At 33.3% G+C, this 22348-nt stretch overlaps 1 protein-coding gene across 7 annotated transcripts in view; it reads left to right on the top strand.

The window, feature by feature from the left end:
• Cep170 (centrosomal protein 170) overlaps positions 1 to 22348 on the top strand; it is a 106366-nt gene that overhangs the window by 24493 nt on the left and 59525 nt on the right. For all 7 annotated transcript variants that reach the window (XM_010642596.3, XM_010642594.2, XM_033762053.1 and 4 more), the window contains exons 4-7: positions 7724 to 7802; positions 17287 to 17345; positions 17436 to 17598; positions 18581 to 18715. In XM_010642596.3, the coding sequence (XP_010640898.1) occupies positions 7724 to 7802; positions 17287 to 17345; positions 17436 to 17598; positions 18581 to 18715 (436 nt within the window). The remainder of the gene's footprint in view (positions 1 to 7723; positions 7803 to 17286; positions 17346 to 17435; positions 17599 to 18580; positions 18716 to 22348) is intronic.

The raw sequence follows: 22348 nt of genomic DNA, 5'->3' as shown, positions 1-22348 counted from the left end.
AGTTTCTAGGCCTATGCTTCTATAATTTGATTGTATTTGATAATTTTATGAAAGATAATAAGTCATACAGAACAACTTCTACCTTTTGAACTTGAAATTAAGGCCTGGATTTGAATCTCCGATTTGTAGATTACCAGCACTCTAAAGTGGGGAAAAAGTCTTGTAATATCTTCAAAATTCAGAATTTTTTGGAAAGATAGAAATAAGTTAATAATTTTAAATATTTAGAACAGTACAGAGTGAGCATCCAATAAGTGTAAATTATTACTGTTAGTTAAAACAAAAAATCAACAGACTTAATAAATAAGCTACAGTGTATATACTTTTCAGTGAATATACTGTTATAATTTAAAGAATAACACCAGCTAAAGTCAGATAAAAAATGATCACATCCACTCCTACTTTCTTTCACCCTTCCCAAAATGTACTCCCGAGGGACCTAAAAGTATATGTTATTGCCATCAGAAATGAAATTATATAAGCCAGAAAAAGCTGGAACTGATTCTCATGTTTTATGGACCATTTTCTACAAGCCTATTGAAGCTTCTCTATGTGACCCTTTTTTGTCTTCAGTTCCTTCTGATTCCTCCATTCACTGAAGCACTTTTTGCAAGCCATCACCTTCCCTACTTCTCCAGTGCTATTCCAAGCCTGCCTTTTGTTGTTATGTTGTGCCCTCCCCCATCCCTACCCAAGCAGTCTGTGTTCCAGCTCCTACTGTGTCTTGTTTTCATACTGCACTTTCTGCCAGAACCAGACCAGTGTGGCAGAGTCGAGAATGATCCTCACCGGAAGGTATGAAAGGAAAGTTTAAGGAGGAGAGAAGTCTGAAGTTGGGCAAAGTGATTGAGATGGGTGCCCTGCTTCGATATAATATGTGCAACACATTATAATATGTGTAATACATTGTATAATTTTATATTACCAATTATGTATTTAGTTGTATGTAAATTAACTAGGTATTCATATATTCATTTGGTTTGCTTCTATGGGTTTAGTGTTTTGGGGAACTGATTTAGCTTGGACAGCTAATCTTTCCTAATGTGGAGAGGCCATGGGGTTGGTAGTTCAGAGACTTGCATTTGAATCCCAAGGTTACCACTTGTGCATTCTGAAATTTTAATTGTTATTTCCCTTTCTGTCTCAGTTTTCTCATCTGTTCTTCCTACCAGTTAGAGATGTGATCAAATGGTGTTGCATAGGAACAAAATTTTTTTCTTTTCATGTGTATTTTATCAATATGATTGATATTTGATGTAGTAGCACGAATTTTTTTCCTCAGCTGCTTACTCTTTGGTAATTTGTTTCTTTGCAATTTTAGACCATCAGGATACTATTTTTTCTCTCAGATGTTTTAACTTGCATTTTTGTGAGCTGCTTTGTCTGGCTTACTTCCTAACTCTGTATTGATCTTAGGGAGCATTTCTGCCATAAATAGGAGCATGTTAAAATTACGTGTTTGATGAGCTCTGAAGGGCCTAGTACACACAATCAGTGAGAGAATTGAGCAATCTTAAATTTTAAATTGATCTTAAGAGTCATCGTATACCTTTTAAAATGGTGTTCCAAATTATTACATACAAATTTAAATGAAACTGGCTCAGAATTGTGGCATTCTTAAATTTTAAAATGCTTTGAAATATTTATTTTGGAAATGAATTTATAAATCCCAGAGAATAGGATTTTCCTCACATTACAATGTTTCTGTGCATGCTGGAAAGAAGCTTGTAATTTAAAATTAGTCGTAAATCACAGTGAGGTGTGATCTACAGTTTTAGTAGTATTAGACTTCCACTTTATCTGTGGCTGAAATTAAGATGTCCACTTTTTCTAATTTGTTTTGTGACACATTACAAAGAGCTAGCTATGCACAGAAATTTGGGAGGATGACAGTAATAACATAAGCCTCTGTGTACACATCATTCAGAACCCTTCTCACTTCCTAACTATTCTTCACCTTCCCACCTTCCTCACCTTCCCAAACAATAATGGCTATCTCAATTAAAATGGGTTGTTAAAAAATTGAATTACAAAAAGAAGAGTAAAAGCTCAGTTTACAAAAACATCCTATAATTTGATGTATGAATTCTGTACTATTAAGTACAGTATTTTTTTCTTTGTTTTATAATTGAGCAAATTCTAAGTGTTTTAACTTCCACAATGCCGGGAAATTTAGTCCTCTCCATTTATCAGTTGTGTTTAGTTGGCCCTTTTAAATTTTGGATATATCTTTACAAATAACTTACAGAGAAATAAGATAATGAAAACAATTTGGAATTTTAATAAATATTTAGGCATGACAAATGCAGGCTTTTATTTCATATTTTCAAAGTTTTAAAAGTCAATGATACACAAAATGGGCAGTATTCTTTGAATGCAGCTAACTGGTCATCAATTGTCCTGTGTTTACCTGGACATTATCCATTTTATAAATATTAATTCCAGATGTCAAATCAACCTCTGGTCGGTTCTGGTTTAACTATTCCTGGTTCTTCATGCTCTTGCATGATCAAAACCAGTTTGTTTGTTTTTTAATTTAACAGCTTATAATTTTGTTAAGAGGATACCTAACTTTTTTATGTAATTATGAAATGTTTTTATCTTCAGATTTATGAGCAAGTAGATTAGTCCAGTAATTTTATTCCTACATCACTTTTTTTGCTTCTAGTAACCTTTATACTTACCTTGATATTTTGTCCATAAATGCTGGAACACAAGTCATAAGTACCTAGGAAGGAAAGAAGGAGAATTGGGGGAGGAAGGAGAGGAGAAACAGTTGTCAAAATTTCTTCTAAAAATGCAAAATGGTTTCAGTTCTTCCTAGAAAATACTGCAAGATTCATCAACTGACTGGATGAAAATCCCTTATTTCCTTTTTGTTTGTGGAGATACTCTTTTCCTTGTTTCTTGCGTTAGAGAAGATTTGTGTGGGAGTCTTTTCACCTGAAGAGACATGATCCGATAATTTTATTCATGTTACCAGTTTTATCATTGTAAATGATCATAGAGTGCTGCTGTCTGTCTCTATTTGTTTTATAATTGCAAAATGTCTTCCTTTTTCTTTTCTTTGGCTCCATGAACATTAAATGAGACATTTTTAATTTTCAGTTGTGCTCTTTGTTTAAAGATAACATCAAAAACCTATAAAGGTAGTGTCTCCATATGTCTTTCATATCTTTTTGGAAAACTGATGCAGTATTTTGGGTATTGAAAATAAGAAAACTAAAGGGTGATAAAACAATGTTTTGTATCATCCTTCTAGGTCTCTACTTTTCACTACAACAGTCACTGTCATGTGTGGCTATTGACCACTTGAAATGTGACTACTTTAAACATTTTTTAAAATCTTTATTAGTTTATTGGTACAATTTAGGTATACAGTACAGTTACATTGATCATAGGGATCTTGTATCTATACGAGATTTATCTTGCTTCTTATTTTTCCCCATTCCCCAGCTCTCCCTTCACGCCTTCCACCCTTCCCTGTTTACAAAGACTTTGTTTCCATGATTTTCCTTTTTACATATTTTTTTCTTTTCCCTTCTCCCCTTTCCCCTACCCCTCCCACTTCTACTCTTTTAGACCTTTTCTCACTATTACATAATATCAATTATACATTTTGACCCTTATTTACACTTTTTCACACCAGAGAAACTATTTGGTATTTACACGTGTGTCTTATTAATTTCTCTTAAGAGTATGGCCTTAATGTGCATCCACTTAGCTATAAATGTCTCGTTTCTCATTCTTTATGGCTGTATAGTACTCCCATTTGATTTTGAAAAAAAACACATCTTCTTTATCCAGTCTCCAGTTGATTGGCAGTTGGGCTCTCTCCAAATTTTAGCTTTTACAACTGTGCTGCTATAAACATGTGTTAGCATGTATCAGTGTGGTATGATCTTTTAATTCTTCTAGGAAGATACGCAGCAGAAGGATAGCTGGGTCAAATGGGACTTTTAATCCTAGTTGTTTGAGGTATCTCCATATTGATTTTCACAGTGTTTGCACCAGTCTACACTCCCACCAACAATAAAAAAGGGTTCCTGTCTCCCCACAACCCTGTCACATTTGTTACTGGTTGATTTCTTGATAGCAGCCATTCTTTGAGTGAGATGGAATCTGTGTTGTTTTCATCTGCATCTCTCAAATGACTGGTGATGTTGAATATTTTTTCATATGTTTATTTGCTGCTTTTACTTTTGTTTCTGAGAAATGTCTGTTCATTTGAGATGTCCATTTTTGAATTGGATCTTTATATTTGGTGGGGGGGGTCTCATTTTTTGAAGTTCTTTATGTATTCTAGATAGTAGATCTTTGTCTGAGGAACAGCTGGTAAAATTTTTCCCACATTGTGGGCTGTCTCTTAGCTCTGCTTGTCATTTCTCTGACAGTGCAGAAACTTTTAAAAGATGAGATTCCAATTGTTTTTTGTGCTAGTTTCCATGCTACTGAGGATTTGTTACAGCATATTGTTGGATTTTGCTACTTTATCCATTCTGCCAGTCTATTCTCTTAATTGGTAAATCGAGGCCACTGACATTGATGGTTATAACTGGTATGTAGTGACTTATCATTGTCATGTTATTTTCCTGTTGTTGGTTCTTTTTTATTTTTCTCCCTTTCCTTTTAAATTCTTGTCTGTTGGATTTCCTCTATTTGGCCTAATGGAGTTGTGGCTTTTCATTGTCTTTTTTCTAGGATATTTTAAAAAGTTGTTTGGAGTGATGATTTGGTATTCATGAAGTTTCTCAGGTGTTCTTTGTCATGAAAGTATCTTATTTCTCCATCAATTTTGAAAGATACTTTTGCAGGATACATCAGCATAGGTTGGAGGTTGTTTTCTTTTAAAGCTTGAAATACCTCACTTCCAGGCTCTCCTTGACTTGAGGATTAGTGTTGAAAAGTCTGTTGTGATTCTAATGGGCTTTCCATTCTAATGGGCTTTTTCTTTTCTCCCAACTGCTTGTAATATTTTGTACTCTTGTTGGGTTTTTGGGATCTTGATTATTATATGTCTAGGTATGAATTTTTTTATCATAATTAGTTGGAGTCCTATATGCCTCACCTATCTGTATGTCAAGTTCTTTTGCTCCGTTTGGGAAGGTTTTTTTTTGCTATTCTGTGAACAGTTTTTTGTTTTTGTTTTTAATGTCATTTGTGCATTGTCTTGCTTTTTCTTGGACTCCTATTAATCTTATTCTTCTTTGCATCATCTAGGAGCTGATGGATTGATTTCTCATGGTCCCTTACTATTTTTAAGAGATCTTCCTTTTCATAGTCACTGACTGCTATCCTGTCTTCTATATCTGATATTCTGTCTTCAGGTTGGGTTAATCTACTATGTATACTTTTAAAAGAGTTTTTAATCTCTGGATATCAATGTGAATCTGTTTCATGGATTCCATTTCTTTCTTAAGTTGGGGCTTCATGGTTTCCATTTCTTTCCTATGCTCAACATTCATGGCTTCCATTATGGTCCTGAACTCATCAATTTTTTTTTAATCTGTTTCTGTTCTAGAGTTTATAATCATGTCTTTAATCTGGGAAATTATTTGTTTTGAATATTTGTAGAGTCTCATTCACCTGTTTTTTCACTTCTTGTGGTATCAGTTCAGATTGTCCAGGTGGTTGATTATCAGACTTTTCCATCTTGTTTTCCCCAGAATTTTCCTTTGGTGAGCTGGAAGACTGTGTGTTGTTTAAATGTCTTTTCATTTCTATTATTGTTGTTGGTACAGTCCTTGGTTTAATTTTTGGGTTGATACTTCGATATTACTTATTGTAGCTGTCTTTGTTGCTTGTATTTAAAGCCCTTAAGGAATGATTCTTTCTCAGAGATGTCTTCCAGATATAGCTGTTCTTTAGGATTTGAGTCTCTGATAACTTTGGGGCAATCTCGTTTTCATTACACCAGAAAAGATAACTAATTAGATCAATCACAACACTAGCCCAAGTGATGCAATTAGCAACAACAATAGAATTAAACACAGCTTAGAAAAATGACAATTTGTGTTAGTTGTTAATCTATCACCTTTAACCGTGTAAAATAAAATGAAATCGAAGACTAGCCCAAAATGTTTTTAATGAATAAACTGATCAAGTATAGTAACTTTACCCTCTGGGATGTGGATTTAGGATTAAAGCTGTCTTACTATTATTCATTCACTTCTGCTCAGGGCAGTGGACATTAAGACCCCCCTTTTCCCCTGCATTATAGATGAGGAACAGATGTAGTCAGGAAGCCAGGGTGGGGGGATGGCTGGGTTTCTGGAAGTGACTGCATGGCTCAGATCCTCACCAGTCTGCTGTTGGCGGGTAGGCCTGGGTGGGGGAGGGGTTCATGCCAATGGCTTCATGCAGCTCCCTACCTCACCAGTCTGCTGGTGATGGGGAGGTTGATCTGCTGGTGGCCAGGAGGCCTGGGTGGGACTGGGGCCTTCACAGATGGCTTCTCGCAGCTCTAGTCCTCAAAAAAGAAAAATATAAATGTGTGTTATACATATATGTGTATCTTACTAATTTTTTATATTACTCGTTAAAATGGTACTACTTTGGATATACTGGGTTATACTAAAACTATGTTATTAAAACTGATTTTACCTCTTTCTTGTTACCTTTTTTATATGCCTAATTTAATATTTAATATTTGTCCTGATTTGTGGCTTGCAGTATACACAGTCGTCACAGAATATATTCACACTTAACAAAAATTAAAACTTGTATAAATATTTTAATGCTAAATATATTGAGACATGATGAAATTAACACAAGTTACCTTTGGTGCTAATACAAGTTACAAGAGGTGCTAAAAGGGGTGGCCATGAACTTCCAGACATTGATTAATATGGTGAACTGTTGCTTGGGTAACCTTGGTCCATTGAGATTGCTGCACATTTTCAATTTCTTCTATAGGGGCTAACATTATAGTGAGTTTTCTGCAGTATATGACATCCCCCAGGGGGCCCTATGGGAGGGTAACACCATGTGTTGAAAAAACGTTACATTATTTTTCCTTTCCTGAGTTTGTATACATTGTTTTGGCTGGCTCTATATTTCTTCTGTTGGATAACAATGCTCTAAATACTTCTGTTACTCTTTTGTCTTAATATCTTGGCAATTTTTAGCATTGTTGGAAATAAATGAGTAAAGACGAAATATTTACCATGATAACAAAATACCAAAATCTCAACATACAGAAAAAATCAGTTCTCTACCATCCCATAATGTATCCTAACTTCATAAAATTATTCAGAGAACCTATAGGAGTTTTGTTCTATTTTCTAAAGTAAACTTTCTTTTTGTTCTTTGGAATAAATTCAGGAATAAGAGTGATGAAATACCAGTTATCACAAATGAAGTTTTTGAAAGAAGTAGAAATTGGGTCCAGTGAACCCTTATGGATGGTGCATTAAGAGTTCAGTATTTCACTCTTTATAGTTTGCCAGCTTTTCTTGCCATCATTTTTAGGAAGAGTTTAATGTGCCTGTATATGTCTTGACAGTACCATGTTCTTTGTATGTTATCAGTAATAGTGATAACAGGCTAAACAGGAAATAATTTATCACACTGTAGGATGCTTGGCACATCTTAATGATGCACAAGCTATGTGAACCACAGCATGATAATGTACTTTTAAGTATCAAGTTGGAGAAATTGAACATCTGGACTGTGAGAATTAATATTTCATATTTAACATAAAGTTTTTCTTCTTTCTTTGTAGACTTTTGTGAATGATATAAGGATTCCAGAACAGACTTACATCACCTTGAAACTTGAAGATAAACTGAGATTTGGATATGATATCCTTATATAATTTTGTGCATTTATTAAATATGTTTAGAATATTTATTCTGTGTAAATTAACATTTCTTGAGACACAAGAATTTACAATATTGACATGCTAGAATTCTCTGTCAGATTTCTTCCTATACTAAAACACTACATGTCTAAATACATATATGTATATAAATTTGAGGGAGTGGTACTAGGGATGAAACCCAGTGCCTTCACACTGAGCTTCATCTCCAGTCCTTTATTTTTTGTTTTGCGACATCGTGTCCCTAAGTCACTAAGTTGCCCAGGCTGGGCTCAAACTTGTGATCAAAGCAGGACTTCAGGTGTGCAGTACCATGCCCAGCTTAAAAAATACATACTTTAAGTTACTATATCTGTCTGTGAAAGTAGTCCTGGAAAAGTCGGTGGGCACACCTTTTTCTTTGTCCCTCTATTTGTATAGTTTGAGCAGTCCCTGTAGTACTGTTCTAGGACAGAGGAGCGTTAAATTTTTGTCCATTGTAAGGATAGGTAGTTCATAATGACACGAAACAACTTCCTATGTAAAAATTTAAACCTATCTTTGCTTTCATTCCTATCCTTATTCTGTTTTATGAATTACAGCTACATTGCCTACATAATTGAAACTTTTCAATATGATACGTATTCTAAGACTGACATTCCCTGGTTAAGAGCATTGTGCATTTAGTGTATAAAATTCTTTTGTTTTAAAAATAAATCTAATGACTTAATAGAGACCTGACTGTATTATGGAGTAAGAAGAAAATATACACAGTAGCATGAATAATCCCTAGAGAAGGGAAGGTACATGATTGAAGCTGAAGAAAACATTTCTATTTGTTGAAGGCAGGAAGCTTTATTAAAAACTTACTTAAATTTAATTAAAATACAGATGGTCTACACTATGTTGAATGTCTTTTGAGGTTTGATTTTTTTAAGTTACATTTATCTGGATCGTGATAATAAAGAATATATAAAACATTGGCAAGCTGAAGGGGCTTTATCACTTTAGCAGAGTAGTTTCAACTAAGGTACAGTGATGCTCAATGAATTGACACTATAAAGTAATCTATCATTTAGGATTCTCTAGACAAACTAGAAACATGTACATGATATATATGCATATGATATATATGAGTGTGTATATATATATGATTGTGTGTGTGTATATATATATATATATATATATATATATATATATATATATATATGTAGGATTTACAAAGTAGATTTACAATTGGCGGCCTGCAGAGTCAGAGGATCCAGTTGAAAGTTAAAAGCCTGCAGCTCACTAGAGTCCAATGTGTCTGTATTAGAAAGCTGAAGGGTCTGTGTTGAAGGCTGAAGTGTCTGTGCTAGAACCCTGAAGGAACTATAGACAAATGTCCAAAGGCCATCATGGCAAAGAGTGGTGCATCTCTGAAGAAGCAAGAGGGAAGACTGCTTTCTTTCCCTTTTTATTTCACCTGAGCCCAAAAGTGCCAATCTCAAAAAGAAAGAAAAGAAGAAACTATGAAGAAATAGCCCACACTTTTATAGATTGTACAGAAACCTCTTTAATAGCAAATTATTTTTCTTACATACTAGCTCCTAATATGGTGATACAAATGTTTTCTCCCAAATGACTTTCTTAGATTTTTACAGTCAGTCTTGAGCAGTAACTCCTAACTCCTTTTTTTTTTTTTTTTTTTTTTTTTTTTTTTTTTTTTTTTTTTTTTTTTTTTTTTTTTTTTTTTTTTTTTTTTTTTTTGATACTGAGGATTGAACTTGGGGCCTTACATTTATGAAGCACACGGCAGAACCACTGAGCTAAATCCCTGGCCCCTAACTACTTTTTAAATACCGAGGTTGTTATTGTAAAATAACATCTCATTGCTTATGATTCTGAGCCTGTTAAATACATAAACATTGGGCAATTACAGTAGCAGAAATTGTATTATATAAAATGAGATTATATAAACTGATTTTACTCATTTTAGCTAAAGAAACTGGTGATTTATTCATATTAAAATTAATAAGTCTACAAGCTGCTATACGTTGGTAGAAACTCACTGATTAAAATGTCACCTTAATAGAATGAACATTTTAACATAGATTGAGATTAAAACTGGGGAACGTTATTTATTTGCCATGTCTTTTTTCATAATAGAGAAACTAAATGATTTAGGACATGTATTCAGTGAAATATCCAAATTTTCAAAATGGCAAACTCATGAGAGGTACTAACATGCTGCAGTTCTAATCAGTCTTCTAGTAGCCAAATGTGGGTGATAAGGAGTCACAGATTCATTCATTTCACCTTTATTACTGTGTTTATGGGCCAGGCCTGGTCTAGGGATATAAAGGAGTCTGCAGTCTCCTGGAACTTACACTATAATGGGGTTGGAGGAGCACAAATCACACACAAAATGTGGGCATATTAGTTATAAATTCTATCAGGGAAAAATTAAAGAGGGCTACAGAGAGCTAGCACTGGTGTATGGGAAGTGAAATTTTTAAAAAGGATATTCCTGAAATCCTGATTGAGAAACCAGCAATAAAGCAGAGATGTAGAGAAAAGGAGGGAGTTAACCATATGGATTTTGGGAGAAATTGCTTTTCAAGCAATTGGAAGAGTTAACTGGCACTGGCAAAACACTTGAAGTAGAAGCATATATTGGCGTGTTTGAGAAACAGCCCTTAAAAGCCAGTGTGTTTGGAGTCAACAAAGAACTTTAACACATCAGTAGTCGGAATGTATCAGCCCTAATAGAAAATAAGGAGTTTGACTTTTATACTGAGCAAATAAGGGAGACATTTGGTGTTTTGGGTCAGAAGAGTGACGATATGGCTTATGTCTAAGATGATCTTCAGGCTACTCCTGTTCATAGAAGACTAAGGTTGGAGATGGGACGAGCAGACAGATCAGTTCTGATGCAGTAGTACAAGTGCGTAAAGGAGGTTTAAACTATTATAATAGATGTGATGATAGTAAGAAAAATGAAAGTATTCTGTATTTGAAGATAGAGCTAGTAAGGCTTTCTAATTAGATTGAATGTAAAGTGAGAAGAGTCAAAATATGAATCCAAGAGGACTTAGGAAACACAAATCTTCAATTAATTGATATAGAGAATTCTGTGGGCCGAACAGGCTTTGAGGGTAAAAAGGGAAGTCACTTTTCTTGGGAAAATAATTTTTGAGTTTGCTGTATTTTTGTTTTCTATTTGTATTCTGACATCCTCATTATTCTAGGTGAAATCTGAAGTCATTCAAGACCATCTTTTTCTAATACAGGTGTTCAGTTTAATAAGATTTCCACCAAGTACTCCTTTAGTGTTCTGAACACTTTCTGATTTTTCTCTTTGAGTCATAGGTTATTATTGTATATCATTTCCAAATATTTTTTGAGTTTTGCAGAGATCTTTTTGTTGCTGACTTCTGATTCAGTTCTGTTGTGTTTGGTGAAAATACTTGTTACATTTCAAATCCTTCTGAATTTATTGAGACTTGTTCTATGGACTGGAATTTGATCTATCTTGATAAATATTCTATACGTACTTTGAAAGGATATGCATTCTGCTGTTTGGGTTGAATGCATAAATGCTCATTAGGTCCAATTAGCTTGGTGGTATTGTTAAGGCCAACAAATTTTACTGACATCTGTTCTGTACAGAGAAAGGTCTTGAAATCTCAGGCTCTAAATGTGAGTTTGCCTTTTTCTCCTTGCACAAGTTTTGCTTTGTGAAACTTGAAGCTCTGTTTTGAGGTATGTACACATTTGGAATTATTGTGTGGAATTAAATTGACCACCTTTATTATTCTTTATATTATTTTTTCTTAAATCTGGTTTGCCTTGTTTTTAATATATTTGTTCCAGTTTTTTTATTAGCATAATGTATCAATTTGTATTATGTTACTTTTAACCTGTTTATATCATTACATTTAAATTAAGCAGTATGGACGTATTCTTTTTAATCCAGTATAAATTTCTTCCTTTACTTGGGGATTGAGACTGTTCACATTTACTGTGATGATTTAAGTTTAAATCTGTCATCTTGACATTTGTCTTCTATTTATCTTGTCATTTTTATGTTCTGTATTTCTCCTAAAATTTCTTTTGGATTATTAAATATTTTTATAATTCCATTTTATATCTTTCATTAGCTTATTAGCTATGACCTCTTTCCCTTTTAAATTTATTTTAGTACTAGTTTTAGGATTTAAATCTTTAAGAAGTTGTATCTCAGGCCAGGGGTTTAGCTCAGTTGTTCCGCCGCCTGTCTCACAAGTTCAAGGTCCCAAGTACAATCCCCGGTACCAAAAAAATAAGATATCCCCAGTTGATATACACCATTTCATATATTGTATAGGACAATTACAGTAATAGGTTTTCTTCTAACTTGGCTTCTGTGCTATGGTATCATACAGTTTACTTTTACATGTCATAAACCTCTATTGCATTTTATTAGTAAAAAGAGAGTTATCCTTTTAAAAGATCTTAAATAAAATCTATTTTTACTCTTATATATACTCATATCTTCCCATGTATAAAGCTGCCTTTTCTGATGCTCTTCTTTCCTTTATGCAGGTCCATATTTTCACCTGCCTGAAGTCCTTCCTTCAGTATTATTTCTGTTTTTATGGTTGCTGTTTGAGAAAGGGTCTCCTTATATTACAGGGTGTCCTCATACTTGAGATCTTCCTGCCCCAGAGAATCTGAGAGGACAGGTGCGTGTCATGATACCTACCCAGTCCACATTTCTCATACTGTGGCTCCACTGGTGGTGATCAGTTCTTTCACCTCTATGTCTGGAAGTGTTTCACCTTGGTGACCCAGAGTTATTTTTGCTGAATATAGGATTCTAGATTGACATTTCTAAGATTTTGCTCCACTCTATTCTTATTTTTGTTGTTTCCTGTAATTCCTCATTTTGAGCCATTTGATTATGGTACCTTTGTGGTTCTTGTGCTTGGAGTTTATTGAGCTTCTTGGATCTATGACTTTATAACTTGAATCAAATTTAAAAAATTGTTATTCAAATGCTTGTTTCTATCCTCTATACTTTCAAGGGCTCCCATTAAATGTATTAGACTGCATGAAGTCATCTCACAGCTTACTGATGCTCCATTTTTTAAAAATTATCCTTTCCCTCTGATTTGATTTGGATTATTGTTGCTATGTCTTTAGGTTCACTGATCTTCCTTAGATAACAATCTAATCTACCATTAACCCATCCAGTATATATTTCCTCTCACACAGTAATTTTTATCTCTAGAAGTTCAACTTAGATTTTGTTTTTCATACTTTCTAAGTTTCTGTTTAACTTTTGAACATAGGATATGATTATAATAACTTAAAATCTTTATTAGTATATCATTTTTGGGTTAATTTTAGTTGGTTGGATTTTTTTTGCATGTAGTAGTATGTATGCATAATTTTTTACTAGACGTCTGGTATTCTTACATTTACCTTGTTGAATGCTACATATAAACTTTTGTGTTGCTGTAAATTTTCTGAGCTTTGTTCTGAGACACAAATTGCTAAAATTTGTTGGATTTAGGTGGAAATGATAATGAGAGTCTATAATCCCAGCAGTCAGGAAAGCTGGGGTAGAAGTATCACAAGTTCAAGCTCAACCTGGGCCATACTGTCTTAAAAAAAAAAAAGAAAAGAAAAGAAAAAAAACCAGCTTGGGATTATAGCCTAGTGCAAAGGCCCAGAGTTCAATCTCCAGTACTACAAATAGGAAATAAATATTGTTGGGCTTCTAAGATTTGTTTGGACTAATTATTTCTACTTTTGAATCAAGATCTTTCATATACTCTGTAGGGATCAGCAAACCTAATGACCAAATCGGATATGCAACCTATTTTACTGAAACACAGCTGTGTTCACTAATGTGCATATTCTTATGACTGCTTTTATACTGTACCGTAGAACAGTTGAATAGGTGAAACAGATCATGTGGCCTGAAAGCCTTACATAATATATTTGGCCCTTTACAGAAAAAGTTTGTTGATTTCTGCCTTACCCAGTAGTTTATGGATCATGAGGTTTTCCAAAAGCAGGTATGAATGTATTTCTGTCCCTTTGTGAGCCCTGGGTAGGATTACCTCTAATACATAGTTCTTGCTCCAGCTGCATTAGTTTTCTCATAAGCTGATCCATACTCAACTGAATGCTGGAGTGAAATCTTGTGAACGTCACTGGGATTCTCTGTGTAGCTTCTCTGAAATACTTGTCCCTTAACTTCTTTTCCCTTATAATGCAGGAAGTCTGTCAGGCTCTGCCTGGATTTCTCTCCCTTGCACTGAGAAGTGTAAACTCAGTGTAGGGAGTTAGGGTAGTGATCTGAATTTTGTTTTCATTTTCTCAGGAGTCATTGTCTTTGGTAGCCTGATGCCAGGTATCTGGCAAGCCATACATTTTGCCTATTTTGTTTCAAGTAGGGGAGTTAATCTGGTTCCCTGTATTTCATCTTGTCCAGAAGCAAGTCTGAGCTTGACATATTGGATATACCAGTTGAATCCAGGGGAGAAGTATAGGCTAACAGAAATTTGAGAATTTTCATTGTGTAAATAATATTTAAAACTTTGAACCTGAGATCAAAGGAATAAGTATAAGGTTCCAAGGATTCAAGTTACATTATAATATTAAAAATTAGGAGAGGTGAGGGACTAATAAAAAAGACCAAGAAAAAAAGAAAGAACCACTACTGAGAAGGAAACCCAAAATACAGTGTGATTTACATAGTTGATAGAAATTATTTAAATCTTGCTTAAATGCTTGAAATCTTAAGATCTCTGCTTATCATTACCCCATCATATAAGTTATAAAAGCATAGTTCCTTTTTTTCTTAAAATGGAGATTCATATCTTTTCCTCAAGAAGTTATCTATTAGTGCATAATTACAAAATCATGAGGAAGATCAATACTAGAAAATGGGAAAAATAAAACATTGTTGTATTGTATACTTGGAACAGTATATGTAGCACTGTTTGCTGAGCAATCTGGATAATGGCTGCTGCAATGATTAGTAGGGAGGTAAGGATAATTAAAAATTAAAATATTTTCATCCAAAGAAGTTCATAACTTTTCTGATTAGTGTGGTCACTTTCCTCAAATCTTAAAACACTTTCCAGATCTGAAAACTAAATGACATTTCTGAAACCTTGAAATAACACAATTGCGATTAATGGAAGTGAGCCATTGAATAAAAGAATGAAGTGATAGAAGAAAAGTTAAAATCAATTGTTGGAAAGTTGTTCAAAAGTAAAATGACATTTTTTCCTTGAAAACAAAGTTAATCAAATAGATAAAAATTTGCCCATCAGTTGGAGACTGGATAAAGATGTGGTTTTTCTATAAAATGGAATACTGCTCAGCCATAAAGAATGAGAAATTAGAATCATTCGTAGGAAAATGAATGCATATTGAGAATATACTCTTAAGTGAAATAATTAAGTCACACGTGTAAATACCGAATAGTTTCTCTAGTGTGAAAAACTAATCATAAATAAGATCCTAATGGTACAATTGAGAATGTGAAATAGGGAGAAAAGGGGTAAAGGTGTAGGGGAAGTGGGAAGGGTAGGGGAAAGGAAATAAGGGGAAAGAAAAAAATACTAGGAAACGAAAAAATGAAAATAAAGTATTTGTAAATAGGGAAGGGAGAAGGGGGTGAAAGGAGGGCAGGGGTAAGGGGAAAGAATGAGAACCAAGACCTGTCATGTAAAGGTACAAGATCCCAATAATGAATGTAACTGTACTGCATACCTAAAATGTACCAATAAACTCAATGAGAGAAAATAAATAAATGAAACTTTTCCCTTAGATGGTTTTCTGCCATTAACAGTTTTTAACTTTGGTAACTCCTAGGACATGCCTTATTAATGCAGTGTAGCATCTAATTTAGCATAATTATTTTATTATTAAAGTTTAAGTTTAAAATATTCTCATATTCCTAATGAGAATATTAAAAAAAAGTTGGGTATCTTTGGCAATAAAAACCAGTTCTAGAAGCCTCAAATTGCATATCAGATCTTCAGGTAAATTCATGACTTATGCAAGAGGATTCTTAAGGTCTTCATTTTCACACTGAAGAGTCTGGAGGTAAAGTCTGAACTTAAGAAAAATGGCCCCTAAAATTCTCTCTGACCTGAAATATGTCCAAGTCTTAAGAGGATACCCCAGACAAGTGAAGAATAACCTTCATTCCGAAAAGTTAAAGCAAAAGCACCATGAAGTCCTCACCACAAGCTAAAATTATGATTCCCATTGGGAAAATAGAAGTTTTTAACTTAAAACATATTTCCACTGAAAAGTAGGACTCATCTCTAGCTGTTAATGAATTTCTTAGTTAAAAATTTACTACACTTTTTCATTTGATATACTTAGTTATGAGAAACATTTCCATATGTACTAGCAAGTATGTATCAGCATATGTACATTACAGGAAAGCCACTTTTTAATATTTCAAAGCTGTGGGGAAAATGTAAAATCATGGGAAAGCTCTGGAGTAGGATTCTATAGCTAGATTCTTGTTTTGGGTTCTGTCTCTCCAATCCCAAGCTCTTTACAGGAAGAAAGATAATGGAATTGAACAATAGATTCTTCAGAGCTCCTTACTATTCTAAAAAAAATAAATAAATAAAAAAATAAATCAAGTTTTTATTTTAACAAGTAGAAACGTGGACTAAAAATACACTTAAAAATTTACTGCTTCCATCATGCTTGGGAAGTCTTTTTTTCCCAGTTTTTACCCTTGAAGTGATTGATGAGTGCTTTGAATTGGCAAAGAAGAATAGAATTTAGTACATACGTGGTTATAAAGGTCCTTTCATTATAGGAATAAGTAATGGTGAGAAATGTGACCTCTATGCTTTAGTGAATAGATGTTTTTAAATATTCGTAGTCATTGTTCTTTTTAGCATAATAATGAAAGCATTCATTATATCTAGCCCTGGGTTCCAATCTAAATAGGATCAGTTGTTTGATAATGTAATATGATCTTGATTGTAATACATGGGAAAAATAATTATAGTGTTTCTTTTGCACATGCAAAATAAACTTCATTTTTATCAGTCTTGTGAAAGTCTAAGTAATTAAATTTCTTCAGGATTTGCTCTTAAATAATAACTTAGTATCTAATTCTTTTACATTTTTTGACTAGCCATCAATATAAGTGGATCCAAATGTTTTTCCTTCATTGCACATATCATATTGTTGTGAAAATTTAAAATGTCTGTACTCCAATTGTGAATTGCTTCTTATAGGCTAGTAGTAGCTAAAGTTAGAAATACTGTTAACATTTTACAAATTTTAGTATTTAAAAATAAGTTCTATATTTGTAAATATATTTTAACATTAGAGGGATATATTGTAATTCCACTATAATTGCTATATTGTGTTGCTATACTGAGGAGGATGATTTCTTAATCACATTTCATGACTGTTTTAAACTTGTTTGCCACAGTTTTGAAGTTATATTCTTCCTTAGCCTTGTTTACATACAAATCTTTTTACTGTAGTACGAGGGGAAATGAGAGTCCCTGAAGAAGCTCTTAAGGTAAAGTTTTTCCCTCTATTGTGAATCTACCGTTCAGTACAGTTGACTTTATTTGTGGATGTCTCATTTTCATTTTTAAATGTTTTGTAGCATGAGAAGTTTACCATTCAGCTTCAGTTGTCCCAAAAATCTTCAGAATCAGAATTATCAAAATCTGCAAGTGCCAAAAGCATTGATTCAAAGCTAGCAGATACTGCTACAGAAGTGCAGCATAAACCTACAGAAGCACTGAAATCTGAGGAAAAAGCCGTGGGTAAGCTTCTGCCTTTGAGAACATCAGACTTACCTTGATTTTGCAGAAATTTATTTCTCAAAAATTTGGCCATGTTCATGTAAAAATAATTTAGACTACTAGTGATTCTAGAATGCATTTTAGTGCAACCAATGCTTAATGAAAGCATTATAAAATGTATTTACATATACGTATTATGTGTGTGCACTTACTATATGTACATATTTAAAGGAAATATAAATATAGTTTAAATATTTGAAGAAAATATAATTTATAATTGTAGTTTATAGAAATACATTATTTCCCATTTACATTTTTCTTCTAAATTATAACTGAAATAAAAGGAAAAATATAAAATCTAATGCTACATCAGCAATACTCATAATATCTCTATGAACTATAAATACATTTTCCATAAATCTCATTCAGGAAACACTTTAAAATTGGTAGACATTACAACAATTGTTCAAATAAAACTATTCTGTTAATAACTAGTTTAAATTTAGTTACTGTGCAGTGCCCTTAGAGTTTTAAAAAAAAAGTAGACAATGGCTACTCGTGCCAAAATTTATTTTAGTTTCTACTTTTATATTTGGCTTAATGAACCTTCTGATCAGACTGGTTTCATTCTTTCCCAGTTGATTACTACCTAATTTCAACAGTCTTGTTCTGCTGAGGGTGCTGTCGTCTGAATATTCAAGACAAAGGTCATTTGTTGTGATTCAGTAAGAACTCTTAACACTTTAGCAAAAACCTGATAGGAGAGAGAGAGAGCGCGCGCAGGTTGCATTACTTAGATACCAGCCAGTGCAAATTTTCATTTAAGTTGGGTCTAACATTGTATAAGATCCTACACAAATACTGTTACTTAATGTAGAGTACTTTTCAGCTATTTAGACTACTTTATTTGCATTTAATCAACTAGAAACTTCTAGCATTCTGTGAAAGTGTATTTTGTTGTTGTTTCACATGCTTTAGACAGATTTTTCCTACTTCTTTCTAGATGTTTCTGCTATGCCCCGTGGTACTCCGTTATATGGGCAGCCATCATGGTGGGGGGATGATGAAGTAGATGAACAAAGAGCTTTCAAGTCAAATGGAAAACCTGAAGAAAAAAGTCATGAAACTGGAACATCAGGTAAAAATATCTCAATGACTGTGACACTACATGGGTATTTTAAGAAACATTTGCAGTCTAAGCAAAAATCTGTCTACTCTAAAAAGAAGTGATCTCCTGTTGTGTAGCTTGCTTTTTTTTTTGTAAGTTGATGAATGTTTTAATGGCACTCTTATTTTAGTATAAATTTCTTTATTATTATTGACTCACATGAAGTAGTATTTTCAATACAAAGTACTTTTATTCATATTTTTCCAGTTTATTAGATTGTTAAAACATACAACATAGATCAACAATATAACTGCAACATTTTAAATATTTAAAAATAATTATTAAAATAGATTTGACCAGAATCTTAGGTATAAATAAATGAATTTTGTGTTGCCATTCAGTTCACAAGCAAATGTTCATATTTTAAAATGAACAGTTTCTCATCTGTTCACAAATGTGAAATGGTAACAATTTCTTTAAAACGTGAGAGTGTTCATTTTGTTAAAACATGGTAGCAACAAGATTATTGAGTTCAGCCAGAGTGAAGAAATTGTTGTGGATCAAATTCTTAAATTAGTCAAGGAACATATTCTTTTGTTGATGGAGTGGTTCACTGGTGCACTAATTGTCCGTAAAGCAGGAAAAATCAAGATTTTCAGGAAATAAATAGAGGTCTCTATTGTCTGTCACATAAGGGTATTAAAATGACATCGGAACAGAAGGATGGAGCAGCCAGTTTCGATTGATAACAGCAGATAAGTACCCAAAACTGGAGGAATTGAGTGCAGGATCAAGGCTCAGGACTGAAGACTTAGTCTGATAAATTCCTCCAGAATCATCTCAATTTTCTGCCTTTGATCCTAGTTCTACAAAATAAATACAACAGTTTTCTTAAGAGTAAACACATTGTTTCTTAGATGTATTATGGTTAGTTACACCAGGATAGACATAAAGAAAGCTGGCCTTAACAACATGACCTTATGGTGCCCCAAACTGAGTTTGTCAACTTTGCGAATAAATTTCTGACACAGCTTGCTTTCTTTCACCAAAAGTTTTCTTCATGCCCAGATCATTATTTTATATTATTTATCATGCCTTCAGAAGTAAATAACTGCTGTCTGACACTAAACAAGAAGTAAATTTACTGGCTCGCATAGCTGAACATGTCAGGGTTGTTCCATGGAACATTGTGTAAAAAGCATTTAACTAGCTCGTGTCACCATTGTTCAGTCTTGTTGTCCACAGTGGGTTCATACTGAGAGTTTCCCTTCACACTTACGGGCTGCCTGATCACAGCACTCAGAGTACATGTTGCTTTGATTATATCCAGCAGAAAAGGGCAGAAGTTTTGCCAGAGATCTCCCAGAATTTGAGAGTTCTTTCCCAAAAGTTCTTAACATATCTTACTTCTTACTGTCCTCTCAGAGGTTCCCGAGTGGGCTGCCTGTTTATCACACTCCTTGGCAGGTCATGTGAGATTATTCTGACATCATTCTTGTTCACCTTGAAGCTCACTGGCTATCTGTAGATATCTTTAAGCAGAATGAGCCATGATAATTAATCTTTATCATCTTCAAATAGTTGAACGTTATATTTACTTTATTTCAGAAGAATAAAAGAACATTTATTCTGGCTTGTGTTTATTAGAAGTATCTCTGAAAGGTCATGGAGTCAAAATACTTTAAAAAACAAGCAGATACCAAGTTGCTCTTCTGATTTAAATTAATTCTAATATAATGAGTAATTAAATAATTTTTGAAATCTAGTAATTAAAACTAATAAAGTATTAGTATAAACAAACATTTACTATATAATATGCAGTTTAATTTGATATAAGCAAAATAAGTTTTGAAGAGAAATGAAAGTAAGTTCCAGAATGTGTTTTTTCAGTGTTCTGAATGAGGAGAACTTTTATTTTTTTATTCTCATTTAGAGGACTTCTTATAATTTTTCTAGTAGAACCACTTACTCAGTTTTTATCATCTTCAGAGAAATGTATCTACCTTCACATAATAAATTTTCCAGAAGATTGAACTTTACTTTTACAACTGATGGGGTTTTTTAAAAAATTTTAAGTTTTAACTACTTCCTAAGTTTCTAGTACATGCATTACCCATATCATCTCCTTCTCAGAGAAGGCGGAGTAAAATTTGAATTATTTATTTGTCTCAGAGTTATCATGAGCATCTGTTTTCAAACTAGGTAGTTTACTGTGGTGTCCTCAGGAGCTTTTCAAGTGTGTCAGACTACCCTATTGAATATACTTGAGCACTGTATTTTTGAGGCCATTTGTCTAGTTTTTCATCTTATCTTTGTAATCACTCTGACAATGTAGAATTTTGCCAATATTCTTTCATTTTTGGTGGTAAGCAAAACAGTAGATTTTGAAAAAAGTAATATTTATGTTGAAAATTATTGCCCGATGGTGGTAGTGGTGGCGGCGATGATGAGGATGATGATGATGATGATGGTGATGATGGTGGAGGTGGTGGTTTTAGAAACGAAACTTGCTGCCTTCTATATCCTACCCCACACATTTGATTTCAGTGATATTACTGTCCCACTCTTCTATAAACTAAAAGTAAATTGGTTTATGTTTATTTCATATTAAGAGTACTTTAAAGAAATCAGTGGTAGCACTGGATGAATCACTCCAGGATAAAATATTTGAAAAGCTATTTCAAAAAACCAAATACTTAATTAGAAAATAATAGGAATCAATTTAGTTTTCCTGTGCATTATTGTTTTTCTTCTTGATATATTGTCTTTCAATGATTTTTCTATCAATCTATTTAAAAACTGAATTTTTGAGCCTTAGGGACATATATTTTGTTTTAACTCATTCTTAATTAATGTACCATTCTGAGAATAGATGTGGCTCTTTTACTTCCTCAGTAAGGCAGTTTAATCTCTATTTTTTGCATTTGTACTAATAACATGTACTTAGCATCTTATCATTTTCATTTACATACCTTTATGCATTTTATTTTGAAATGCATCTATTTTCATACTTTTATTTTGAGTTCTGAGACAACTGAAGAGTACTGATAGTGCCCCAGAGATGCTTGCTCTTTCTAAATCTTGCTGTTAATCTGAGGCTTACAATTCAGCTTCCAAGTATTTTTGACACTTATATTCATTCTGCTATAGAGAAATGCAAACTAATTTTCTTTCAGAGTTATTGATAGACAGTAACTATTTTTACCTTATTTCTTTCATGTTGGTTGGATGTTCATGTTGTAAGTCATCTCATGTTTCATCTAACCACTCTTTTAGTCTTTATGAAATGTATATGTCTTGCAAGGATCACATATTTTTGTTATCCTAAAAGTAGTGTCTCTAATCATAATGGTAAGGAATGCTAAGTGGAATCATTACTTCTAGAACTTTGCTTACACATTTACTTCATGTTTATTTCCTCATTTTGAGTATCAGTTCTCCATTGGAGCTCTCTATATTTGTTCATAGACATTTCAAGTACATTTCAGTTGTGCCATTTTGAGAGAAACTCGTGCTTTTTCCTGTCACTGTTATACTATATATAATATATATATCGTGTATCTCCATCTACATTTAATTTCAATCCCTTTGTACCTTGATGATTTCTTGATCTGTGTTGGAAAAATTATTGGACCTACCCATGCAAGGTCCATCTCTTAACTG

Source organism: Fukomys damarensis, unplaced genomic scaffold (assembly GCF_012274545.1).
Source record: "Fukomys damarensis isolate Sample0158 unplaced genomic scaffold, DMR_v1.0_HiC HiC_scaffold_11, whole genome shotgun sequence".
Taxonomy (NCBI): Eukaryota; Metazoa; Chordata; class Mammalia; order Rodentia; family Bathyergidae; genus Fukomys; species Fukomys damarensis.
The sequence above is the reverse complement of the archived record's forward strand: the minus strand, read 5'-3'. Positions and strand labels throughout refer to the sequence as shown.